The 13,420-nt window shown below is 41.1% G+C and overlaps 1 protein-coding gene across 1 annotated transcript in view; it reads right to left on the bottom strand.

Moving 5' to 3' along the window:
- Positions 1-13,420, bottom strand: part of sorcs3a (sortilin related VPS10 domain containing receptor 3a) — an 83,983-nt gene that overhangs the window by 23,239 nt on the left and 47,324 nt on the right. The window contains exons 4-7 of the mRNA XM_088302479.1: positions 11,879-12,037; positions 3,719-3,792; positions 3,151-3,215; positions 2,470-2,588 (exon numbers count right to left, since the gene is read on the bottom strand). Of these exons, the coding sequence (XP_088158605.1) occupies positions 2,470-2,588; positions 3,151-3,215; positions 3,719-3,792; positions 11,879-12,037 (417 nt within the window). The remainder of the gene's footprint in view (positions 1-2,469; positions 2,589-3,150; positions 3,216-3,718; positions 3,793-11,878; positions 12,038-13,420) is intronic.

Here is a 13,420-nt window from a genome sequence, read left to right as displayed (position 1 = left end):
TGTAGTCGTGGTGAAAGAGTTGTTTTGTACTATATAATTAAAAGCTGGGATGCCCAACTTTTGTCTCATATTAATCGTTTGATCTGAAAACCAAAAATACAAAAAGGGGGAGTTGACCTTGCCATTGTAATACTTTTGGAAAGGATAGTTTGTCAGAAAATGTCAGCACCCCAAAACCAATTTCACCATGCCGTCAACGGATAGCTGCCGGTCCGCAAAATATCACTCAGACCAGGTAACCGGAATGCTGCAAAAACGTTGATGACCAGCAAACATCTTGAGGTCAAAATCTTCCTGCTCTGAACTCATGCCTTACGATGAAGGACATGAATGAATTTTGGAGAAAATTGTAAGAAAAAAATATGGTTTTGATGATTTGAAGATCTGGAGTGATCTATATAGCCGATGAAGATCTTCACAAATAAGCTTCCAAAATGCCCTTTGAAATAATACCAAACACATTTTCGACCATCGGCCGATGTTTGCCGGCTTAGGTGGAAGCACTTTCCACCGTATAATTATGTTATTAATAGTCAAAAAGTTGAAAAAGGTGTTTTTTCACAACCCTTGATGATTTGCATCACGCTTTGTGCCGACCATGTGATTATTTTTTTTTTCATCAGAGAACGAGCAAATCGCAACCCTGATGCATTTGCTTTGTTTCTCTGAGCGATATTCTTTTATTTCCAAGATTTGGTGGGTGTCAAGTGGACTTTTATTTTCGACAATGGCCATTTGTAGCAAAGCCCAGACTAGCATTCAAAGGATGTTGTCCTCGCAAAGCACTTGGAGGATTCCAAAGTGGACTGCTAAATAAGCCTTGGGACAATCAATAGTCCAATTATTCTTTGTTGAGGGAAATATTTAAGTTCCGCAATGAGGCCTCGTGTGATGTCTGGGAAATGTCCCACATTTAATCCCACAATCGCTTTTACAACCTGGACTGGACAAAAATAAGTTTGAATGTGTCTACTCATTCACTGCCATTGATGGATAAAGATGCCAAAAAATACAATTATTCTACCTTTGATCGCATTGAATGAGTTATTTGCTCTTGTTTCTCTTCAACAACAACAATCGTATCTTGGAGGAATAGGAGACAATGACAGCCCAAAAGTGTTACGTAGTCCGTGTCAAGCCCAAGCCGTCATTTGGTTTTGATCACCTGTCAGCTCACGTTATGCCGAGTGGGCTTGTCACGTGACATCGCTCTTACCGATAAACGAGTATTTTACGTAGGACTGCTGACATTGTCTCTTTTCCTCAACGTTATAGTCGGCTCTTCTTTGTTTTCCCTTTTCTCAAAGCGCTCCAAACTATTTTGTTTTTTACTTAATTTTGCTAGCTTGTCGGTTTAATTTTTCACTTTTGAAAAATGCGTTTTGGCAGGAAACCATCAAACAAAACTCATCTCGGAAGCGACATCCGCAGTAATGTATGCAACTTATTCTTTTGGTGTCGTAAATGAACAAATTTGGATAGAAAGACACGAAAAGCGAGCTTCGAGCCGCCAGGACCGAGCAGAAACATACAATCGGGGCGTTTGGTGAACACGGCACAAACAGAAACAGTCCTACACGCAATCAAGGGAAAAGAGCAAGAGATCGATCGGAAGATAGCCAGAGGCAGTTTGAACTTTAAAAGGAATTGGGATGATTGATTCCCCACCGCTCGGAGTACGATAATACAGTATGAGCCTCTCTTTAACAAACACCAAGAGAACCGTAGAAAGTTAGACGGAACTAAAGTGCCTTCGTAATTAGACCGGCATTTCCCATTTTCATAATACGCGATAATCACCGTGTCGTGGAAATTAAAATACAGACTAGAAATTGCATCGATAGTGCGTTGAGTTTCCAACATCACCATTTCAAACGTGTCCGTCACACTAATCATAATTAAATAAACAAACCAGGCCGTCAAAATGCATGAATATTCAAATACTTGTGTCTTAGCACAATGTTCGGTTAAGTTTTCTTTTTAAAACTAACGCCAAATTAACATATTCCCCATAAGGCCCAGCAACTATTGAATAGAAATATTGATTTGGAGGGGGTGGAAAAGTATTACACTTGGATACGTGTGCAGCTTTTGGGTTTAAATTTCAGCTCTGACCTCATTAAGTACGCGCATGGTTTCCTCCAGCGACTCCGTTTTGCTCGCCCATTCAAAAAAAATATAAATAAATAAAATATTTAAGACTTAAAGTGCCCATGCGTGTGAACGTGTCATTTAAGTGACAAATGTCTATTATCCCTTTTGCACCATTTCTTAATTGAATTTTTCTTCTTCTATTATTATGCACCTATTGAATAGTTTGCCAGGAAAGAAAAACGCAATTGTACTCATCTCTCTGTATTGTTCTGACAAAAACGGTTATTAATGCCTTATAAGCAAAAAATGCTTTTTTATGTCTTTTGGCCCTCAATGATACAAATAGACCCCCCAAAAATGTATTTTAAGACCCACCTGTATGAATATGTAGTCATCCTGAACCACCAATGAACTGATGTCGATGTATCCAGGGAACGGGTAGTTCCTTTTGGTTTCGGTACACATCTGCGCTCGGCACGTGATATATTGCACACCTGTATTGTGGAAATGTAAGAAGTGGGAGACCGTTTGTAATGACACCAAAGTATACATTTTGTGAAGGGAGGTCTGGGAGGAGGGTGAGGGGCATCGAAGACTGCAAGTGAATCAAAGCACATTCGAGGATAACGTAGAAAGTTTGATTGTGATGCTAAAATCGAATCCAGTCTTTCAGGGCTTCATTCAATGAGTGAAAATGGACATTCCTGCAAGATTGCGATTGACTCTTTGATGCATTTGGACTTTTTCTTTGTGTCATTCCCTCGCCTTGCGGAGGGTTCCAATAAGCACTCGAATTCCATAGTGAGAAAATGCCCCAAACGAAATCACAGCCTGTCTGTTACCGAGTCGCGCAACAATGCTGACATTCCGCTACACGCGTGCAATGTCACTCGCCTGCATCAACAAATCCAGCCCAGTCGGAGTTTAGTGGCTGGTTTTCAGCGAGTGCAGAAGACAATATTGACTAAATAGAATTGGGCTTATTTGCACGCCATATCGTTGTTTCCACGGCGACGCCAATTTTTTCTTATTCATACGTGTGAAGCATCAACTCACTTCCATCTGGCGTGTGGGCCTCCATGTGGACAAGATCGGACTCCTTGTCTAGACCTGACACCGACCTGGGAGAAGATGACAGATCACAGCACAATTTGACACAAGACGCAAATGAAGAAACGGTCATAAATGAGTAAAAATTTATTTTCGGCGGAATGGAGACGACATTTAATCAGAGTGAAAATATCATATCCGAATAAATTTCTTTGCTTGCTTGCTTTCAGTAAACAGCAACAGCATTGATTTCCAACCAGCGTGCAGTGAGAGATCATCAGGTGTGCCACGGGAAATACAAAAAATAATAATGCCGATGAATTTGATTGCGACTGAACTCACCATTATTAAAACAAACAACTTCAAAATACAAGCGAATCTATCGACATTGATGTCCATATATTGTGTGGTAAGGTAAGATTTAATTTTGAAGTTGGCGCCGTCACCGCGTTGGCAGCGTGTCAACTGCGTTGGCCACTTCTGGGCAGTGAACAATAATAACTATTACACGCATAAACTTAGAGAGGAATGGAAAAGAAGAAAGCGACGTCGAAATGCGTTCAAGTTGACTCACCAATAGAATCTAGTCGGGGTAACGTGCTCATGGACGAGCTGCCATTTCCTCCCAAAGTCTAACGAGCTGTACAGCTGTGGATACGAGATCAAAAAAGTTAATGTATGGGTCGCCGTGAAAATGGAGAAGCTCATTTCAAATTGGAAACAACCTTGAGTCATGGCCAGGTGATTCCACGATGGAGGTTAGTCTGGGGTGACAAACCATTACGAGGCGGATATCACGGAATTGCCATCGTCATTAACAACGGCCCATTCAAGCATGCAAATTGTCAAAGATATTGTATCTTGCTCCCCCTCACCAATTAGAGGGAGAGGAGCACATTATTTTAATGGTAATTAAGAACTCAAATTCAGCCACTTATACATCATTCCGTAGAATTCACATCAGTGAATGTTCTGAGCAAGAAAATGCACATTTCATACATTTCCTTTAGAAAATAAAGTTTGTGAAGACGATACTTGCCGGAAGTATAACTAATGAAGTACAGATTTGTGTAAATTCTGATGAAGGACAGACGAGGACCAGAACTCTTCAAGAAAAGGACAAACTTAGCAAGGACGGAAGTGGGTTTTTGTCTGTCCCTTTAAAATTCCCAAACTGGGTCAAGTATATAATGTATAGAATTCAAATCTTTGCAATCCAATTGAGAAAGAGAGAGAGAGAGAGAAACACAGAAGGCATACATGCGGCGGTGTGAAGAAGCGGTTGAGAGCCAAAATAAGCATCTTAAGTTGCATTTCATTTGAGCAAAGAGATAAAGTGCAATTAATACAGCCTTCTGTACAGTGCGACCCGGGTCCAAGCTCATCTGTGAATTTGCCTCGTGTGATAACGGGTCAGAGAAAGGTTCCGGTACGCTCTGTAACTAGAGCTGCGTTCAGTCTTCCGGTGTTTTTAATATAGATAATATTCGTCTAAAGCAGCTCATGGTTGCACAAATCTGTTTTTATGGCTAAATTTAGCTATTGTGGATTTTAATAAGGTGTGTTTTATTGTCTGGAAATTACGATAAGTCTTTGTGAATAGGAAAATAGCCAGCTCAGGAGCTTTAAATAACATTTATGAATTATAAAACCTGTTATTAGCCTCTCATCAAGAGAATAAAGTTTTTTTCAAATAAGGTCAACAATCGTACAGTAAAAAAAGGACACTGATTCCTGATAATGACTACTGGAGTAATGCCGAGATTAGCTTGATTTCAATCTACATTTGGAAGGGCTGTTCAGACCGAACAAAACCGTACATTGAATATCGTTACTCAGTGGCAGGCCGTCATGTCCTTCTCTGCTGGCCTAACATAAAATCAAGAAATCATGATCATATTCTTCAAATTGATGTCATATTATATCCGAGTGTTGTATATGTAGGTGAGAGTTTTTATCCAATCAGAATTCAGCTAGCTCGTGTTGCCAGGCAGAATTCACAATACCAGTCGCACGCACTGTTCGTCCGAGGCCTTCAGATACAATCGTGCGGGTGTCTCTTCTGTGTGAGTGTTGGGGCTCATACAGTTCCTAGACAGTTGCGATAGCCAATCACATCACGAGTTGATGCCAGTTAGGCCTTCTCGCTGGCCTTACGCTGAATGTGATGAACGCATTTTGTGATCGGATACTCACTTGTGAGGGGGCAGCGCTGTGCGGAATCAACACACCGTCAGTCGTAAGTGGCGACCGTTCGAAAATTTAAAATATATTTTGGCTTTTTTTTCAACCCAGGAGGGAAAAGTGTGGATTTAATTGCAGATACACTTGCGAGGCCATTTTCAAGACGGACCTTTCAAGAGAAGCTAGGTCGTCCAACACTCGCTCAATACTGTGCAAGTGTCTTTCTGTATATTATTTGTCCAGCCGTGGTGTCATAAATGACGCTATTATGAGGGGGATTGATTCAAGTCAGACTTCACTGAAGGCCCAGGTGAGAAATGCCCGCCACTGTCGTTACTCTGTATTTATTGTTGCTCGCTGACAATGACACCTGTGGTGTAACTTCCATGCAATTTTCAGTTCGTAGTGATTTTATTACACAAGATTTTATGACAGCGAGAGCTTGACACTGGTTTCATTGGGGCCTCGGCACAGACGCGAGATGGCCCCATTTTTATCTTCTTTGTTATCAATCTTCTTCTTTATTATGTTCATGGGGAAAAAAAGCACACCTCAGTCGCGTTTCCATTATACCTAATTGGATTTTTTTTTCCTCCTTCAAAATCCTAATTACAGTCGCAGCCTCTCTGACCTTTCTGTCCCATTAAAGCCCACAAGCGGTCATTCAGTATCGGGAATGGCGTTTATGATTTGTTGGCGTCAAATCGACAGCGAACGACTTGAGGTGTTTTGGCGACGTGTGAAGAGACTGCTGCTTTCTTCACATTTGTCCCTGAGGTTCATGAATGGATTCTGTGTTCGCTGGAAGCACACATTTGTCAAGATCTTTGTGAAGTGCCAGTAGAATACACGGCAACCCATGGGCATCCGGTTTGCCCTCAATTGGCGCTCTGATTCGTCAAGCTTCTGTATAAAAAACATCAAAAAGGCCCCGCTGGAGCATTCGGGTTGATGTAACATTGAGGCAAGCAGGACACCTCATCTCTTTGGACAGTGACATATGGACCAGCAGGCAGAGCCTCTCGCTTCTCTATTCATCACTTCATTGACATCTTGGATTTTCAAACCTCTGAGCTGTCGCACGGCATGCTTCATCGTTTCCCAGTCGCACGGATAAATCAAATGCGTGGTCACTCAGCTGCCACGCCAGCCCGGGGATTCGTGACGGACTTAATTGGAAATGGAAGAGCAGGCAACATGTTTCTTGTTGTTGGTCTGATATCATTGTGACATTTAGGTATGATTGTTATTATCGTGATTATTATCAGGATTATTAGTGATCTGAGTAACAAGTGACTTACTTGGGATTACCAACGTATGAGTCCATTATGGTTCAAAGTGCCCTATTTTTTTTTTTCAATATGTATTTTCCGGACTATAAGCCGCTACATTTTTCCTCGATTTTAAACCATGTGGCTAATACAACGATGTGGCTTTTCTGTGGATTTTTCTTTCTTTCACCGGTAGGGGGCGCTCTATAGTTCAGAAAATACACTAAATAAATCTAATTTTTTTTTCTCTTAGGGCTGTTCTTTTTTTAATGATCAAAGTTGTTGCCGTGCTAAAAGGCACTGTTTGAACAATCTGTTGATGTACCTTTTTTGTGCATTCACAGTACAAAATCGTTAGTAAACAACTCATTTTTGAAAACAGAAAACTGCGGATTATAGCCTGGTGTCGCTTGTACGTCGTTTTGTTTTTTGAGCTGCTGCGGCTTATATACGGGCGCGTCTAGTCCGTAAATGACGGTAATTACTTTATAAATCATATTCAATTCTTTATTCATGCTTTTACAGAACAGAATATAAGGCGCCTTCAAAATAAAATACAATTCTAATACATATTCATTTGATGCAAGATATCAAATAAAATCTCATTTGCAAACCCTAAAGACGAATGATTTGATTTGATCTTAAATTACTTTTCAGAAAATGTTTGGAATGCACGTTAACGTATTTGCTGCTGCAACCAAACGACTTCAAATCATTTTTTGTGTGAGCATTTTTTATTTTTCAAATAAAGTTGATGTGATGAAACGACTTTTCTGCAGCACTGCGCCTTTTGAATTCAACGAGACACGATTCAGAGAAAGCACAACCCGCTTCCACATACGCCGCCGCGACAAACATATAAAGGCTATTTTGTTGTATTTTTTTTTACTGCAAAAATAAAGCTCCATCTTCTAAATATAACAACTGCCACAAAAAGCGCTGGCTCTGAATCCAAATCATATATTTCTTGAGCTCACATCATTAGTGAAAGTTCTACAACCTAAAGTGTAAACACAGAAAGCGACAATCTCTCTCACAAACAAACAAACAAAAAACAAACAAAAAAAAAAGCAAGCAATTTGTGACACGGGTGTTTCGACGGGACTTTTTATTTATTTATTGGTGGGATCCTCGGGTGCCATGTGGAAGTCTTCCCGACATGCTGTTCTCTCACGGCAGTCGATATGCTCTATTTTGCAATAACAAGACATCACGGTACGTGATTGTGCAAAAAATAGGGAGGTAAAAAAACGTCAGGACTCCCGCATCTGTTTCATCGTCTGTTGCATTAATTGCAAATGAGAAAGGTCAAATGCTCAAATGTTTCCCATGTCAGCAGGGTTTACTTCCATGCTAAAAAGTGAGCTACAGCGTGCACTGGTCCAAGTGGACGTTGAAAATGTACGGCATGAATGTTTTGTCACTTCCGAACAACGTTCTGTTCGTACACTCATGACGGTATTCAAATGTGACGTTGAGCCAACAACTGTGTTCAGAAATTGCGAGCGGACAGCGCTCAGTCCTTCGACTGGCTCAGCGAGACAAAACATTGGAAAATAAAATGTTCAAGTTTGTCTTAAAGCTTTTTTACCGTGACTTGAATCAGCCGTTGCATTTTCAGCCAAAGTGAAGCCATGATTAATTCCGGTGACCCTCCACCAGCACCGAACCTTTGACTAAAATGCACATCCGCATCACAGTTCGGATGTCGTGGCTTCGAATCCGAGATCGTGCCTTGCTGTGACGAGTTTGCATCTCTCCGTGCCGACGTATATGTCGTTAGCATTTTTCCCCAATCGAGCTAATTATACCGCGAGACGATCATCGCATAAAGAGCAAAAGTGTCATTATGTCTCCATTGTGAGGGCAAAGCCGCTGTCGGTGCTTTCCTGATCGTGTGTTTCAAATTAAATCCATTAAAAGTAGAGCGAGAAAGCGCGTCTGCTTCAGTTCAGTGGAGCGCAGCAGCGATCTCGCAGCCAGAGACAGCGATGCTGAGCACTAAAGGTACGCGCCATCTGGAGAGCCAGTGAGCTGAGAAATGCACTGCAGCAGCTGGATGGCCCATTTGGATTCAACTTAATACCACTTTTCAGATTGGCCAAGAATGAGGAAAGAAGAGATTTTTTCTTTTTTATTAAATGCCGACGTAATGGCTTTGTAGGTGATATTTGGACGTCATAAAGCATCGATGGCTGGTTGGCGTCCAATCGTAGGGCACACAAAGACAAACAACCATACGCACTCACTAAACTCACCTTGGGACAATTCAGAGCGTCCAATCAATCTACTAGCCATGTTTTTGAAACGTGGGACGAAATCTAAGCGGCTTAAATAATGGTTCGCTGTTTGGAATCATCAAGGAGCCATTCAGCCCACGGGCCGCTCGTTGACGATCGTCGAGTAGAGTAACAGCCCGGTTTCAATATTGCCGTATTTGTGCATCACAGATGAATCATATTTCATTTTTTCCCCCTCTTTACCAGCACTTGTACACTCGCTGCCACATTCTTTGGTTTGTCAAGCATTACTTGTTCTCATTTATATTGATACATGCCACGGACACGTCCATCTGCTGTTTTGACAATGGATTAGCAAAATTCTACATGTGCCGTAAGAGCGCTTGGTCCATCTGCTGTGTGCGCAGCAAGTTGCCGTGTCGCTATTATATCACTTCAGAAGTCCAACAAAGCTAACTCAGATATTTACAGCTGATTTTAGTTCTGTTGAACTCGCTCTTGTAAATGTTTCAACATTCTATTGTGATTTGCTTGGGCTTGGTAATCGCACGTGGATTTTCAACTTTTTAAATGGACTTTTATGTATTATTATTATTATTATTTTTTAGGTGCAAAAAAAAAATTGGCTTGGCTTGGTTTGGCCGTCCACCAACAACCCAGAATTGAATCCAACTGGACCAGTGGAAAGAAACTTTTTCTTTGAACATTAGTCATAAAGTTTTTCTGAACGCAATGAAAAATTTCTCCTCGTGAGATTGGCTTGTAGTCGCTGAAATAAAGTATTACGCTTAACTGCAAGCCTTTGGACGATCCTGCATGGAGAATTTATTGGGACTCCTGAGACACCGGTGGCTTCAAATAAATGCTGTTAATCAGTGGCTTTTTTTTATTTATTTTTATTTTTTTAACAGACCCTCCCTTAATACGATGCATTTTCCTGACAAGATTATTCCCTAATATCAATTTATGGGAATTAACAAATTTGCCTCTTTTGAGTCACACACACATTATTCCACAGTAGGATGAATATTTTTGGAACTGTCCATTGTTTTACTTCATTCCGGAAAACATGGGATTATTTCACATAGTCACATTGGCCTCAACTGGGGAATTAATAATCACACCTGTCTGAGATTTGTGTCAGTGAGCTAAATAGACAAGGTTTCCCTCAAAAAGTAAAACAGATGTGCAAATTAATTTTGGAACACACACCCGGCGAGACAGCATTTGCGTTTGTTTCTTTCACAAAATCTTGTTTACATAATTCCTTCATTTGGCGGCTACAATACAGAATTTGTTTTCTGCCAACGAAAGATGAGATCAATCAGTAGTTGTCTCCCCCAAAAAATTAAAAAGTGCTCACTGAGAGAAGATAAGAGTTTTGAAAAGGTCAATATGAGTTTAATATAATCTAAAATTACATAATTATGCTCAAGGAAGAAACTGACCTGATTTATTTATTTTTTTTCCAAAGCGAATCAAGAATTCCAACAAAACACCTTGCGTCTTCCCATTTGTCCCGTCATGTATTTCATGTTGTACAGAATCGAATTTCACTCCTGCATGCGAGTCCTAAAAGGCCGGCTCTCCCAAAGCCTAACATTAAATTCAGAGTGACACGCTCTGGAAAGCATTAGCTCGTTACAAGCTGAAAATGACCGTTTAAAAAGTGCTCGCTGCTGGCTTGAATGAAGGGGAGAGAGAGGCTGTGAAGAGACCACTAGCATCTGTGGAAACTCTTGACTTATTAGACGAAAAACATATCTTTTTTTTTTTTTAAACCAGCCCCGGGATGTCTGCAGATGACACATTCATGAAAACAAGTTGAGCCGAAGTAGTCATCGGCTGCTTTTTTTTCTCTTCTGGTGCCCGTGTCGAAAGGATGCAAGCGAATGCCTCTGACTGCATGGGTTGGACCCAACTGTCTTCTTCCGTTTGAGTTGCCAAATGCAGGGGCCTTATTGAACTGCGTCGGCTTGATTTGTAACTGGTCTTCATTACTGAAGTGTATTTAATCAGTGAGCTCAATCCATGAGGCTGCTCTTGATCTTAGCCGATTGATCGCACACCAGATGCGCCTCATATTTCGGTCTACAATGCAACGCAAAATGTAAGCGGAGAACCTTTTTAGTGATAGGAAATCATAGTGAAACATGTATCAATAAGGTTTGGATGAAGATATTTGCTACATCAGCCAAATGAGGAGCAACGAGCGACGACATACAAGCCGCACCAGGCTATAAGTTGCAGTTTACAGCACGTACAGAACGATTTTGGACATAAAAGTACGTCAACAGATTGTTAAAACAGGGCCTTTTAACTCAGCAACAACTTTGCTCATTAAAACAGAACCGACCCAAAAGAAAAATCAAGATTTATTTAGCGTATTTTCTGAACTATAGAGCGCCCCTACGGGTGAAAGAAAAATCCACAGAACAGCCGCACCGTCGCATTAGCCGCATGGTTTAAAATTGAGGAAAAGAGTGGCGCTTATAGTCCGGAGATTACGGTACATTCATTTTACCTGGGCTGGTAGTGAATGCGTTCATTGATGTGAGCAATTCTTCTTTCGGTGCAGAGTAGCTTTATCTGAGTTCGCTGTTCTGCTTTATAGGACAAATACGCGGAAGGAATGCCCACGGACCATGTCATTTCTTCAACAGAGGACAATTTAAAGAGCGACTGGATGCATTCAATGCATGCTCATTGCTCATCCCACAAAACAGAATACGCATGCTCTTCGCTTCGATCTTGCAAATCAAATCCTATTTCCCGGTGCATCAGATGGAATTAAAATGAGCTAGCAATCAATCATTCACTTTTTTGACGTCATGTGCTGTATGTTAAGAAGGAATATGAGTTGATGGAGGAAACCAAAACATCATAGAGGATATTGCCAAAGTAATCACAATTGAATTGCATTCTAGTTCTGTGAAAAAAAATCAAATAAACAAAACAGAAGCCGCATGGTGCAACAGAAAACAAGTGGGGGAGAAGATATTACAGAATATTTGAATAAATAATGACAGTCCGTCTTACCTTCTGATCGTGACTGTAAGCTAAGGCCCAGTCCTCCTCGCTGGGGTGGAATAATAAACTGAGGATGTAGAAAGTGAGGCGGTACTTCTGGAAGCTGGCTCCTTCATCAGAGCTGATTAGCACACTGCTCTCAAACTCAGGATCAGTCAACACCATAATCTGAAAGAGCGGGTGGGGGAGGGGGGGGCGAGAGTCAAAAATGATTTCTGTTTGCCTTTCTGTTATTTCGTGTGTGAAGGGGACAAACACACGTTTGAAGAGAAAGTATAAGCAAAGCGGTAGAACGTAAAACGTGGGGTGAGAAGGCAAATAGATTGTTGCAGAAACAAAAAGGCGTCACACCAGGCGAACGTTTTTCACCACACTTTCAAGTTCATTGAGCAAGCAAGACTCTGGAACGGCTTATTGAGATGAGCCCTATTTTCGTTCCGGATGCGAGTCGAGAGCAAAGTGCCGTGTAACTGAGTTTTCTTTCTTTCAGTGTTTTGCTCGACTAAAATGGCGTGAAATGGGACGTTTGCGCCGTTGTGTTATGGAACGTAGCGTTTTCCACGGTCAATCATTGCGCCATCTGTCATTCGGTATACAGCGCACGTCCAAGTATGCACATGACAGAGATTTTTTTTTTTCCTTGGGCAGAGGGGACCGACAGGTGAAAGTGCTTTATCAGGACGCAGGACGGACGGGGAAGCGGGACGATTATTTTGTGAATCAGTACGGAGGGATGACGATGGAAGGGAGCCCAGGTTGCGGATGGAGGACGGCGTCAAGTGCCCATCTCTGCTTATATCGCAAAATAAATGTTCACGGCTCGAAACTGCAAATATATTTAAAAGCAGCGCTAAGGCCAACCCGTCACAAACCTCATTCCAAACTGGCTATGTCACGATCACAAATCATTGGGCAAAAGAAACGTTGAGGATGAATCACATCACAGCGGATTAATTGAGCTTCGAATGTGTCTGATGGAAGACTTCGCACAGTTGTCGTCGCAATCTGGTCATTAAGCATGGATCAAGTTTTTAATCGCCCACATTTAGCCATTACGTTTTGACTGTCTCGCTCCCTCAATTACATTTTCAGACGTCTTTTTCTTTTTTTTTCCAGATGATGGCATGAAGTTCAACATTCCATTTGTAATCAGTTGAAAATGTACATCTTGGTCATAGTTGCTTTACATGATTTACGGAATGCATTTTTTTCAACTGGGGTCTCAATTTTTGTCACTATTTGAAGTGAAAAAGATAGATTGATAATTTTAAAATTTAAAAGACTGAAAAATATTGATTTGCCATTGATTTGTATTGCATCTCATTTTTGGTGGCATTAGCGTTTCATGTTGTACTTTGATGAAGCAAAGATAAGAGAAATAGAAAAGAAGCGAAAGCAACTTGTGGACGCTTGATGATTTCGTTCAGTGAAACTTTGAGTTTGTTTTGCGAGTCTTGATCGCGTCATCATTTCCTTTGTATTCAATCTCTGGCGGCGAGATGTTGGACCTTTTTCAGCCACCCACACACACAAAAATAGTTGTAAGATTGC

The sequence above is a fragment of the Idiotropiscis lumnitzeri genome, chromosome 8, assembly GCF_059441095.1.
Source record: "Idiotropiscis lumnitzeri isolate Australia: NSW breed Sydney's pygmy pipehorse chromosome 8, RoL_Ilum_1.0, whole genome shotgun sequence".
In the NCBI taxonomy this organism is placed as follows: Eukaryota; Metazoa; Chordata; class Actinopteri; order Syngnathiformes; family Syngnathidae; genus Idiotropiscis; species Idiotropiscis lumnitzeri.
Note: the sequence above shows the minus strand (reverse complement) of the source record. Positions and strands in the feature narration are given on the sequence as shown.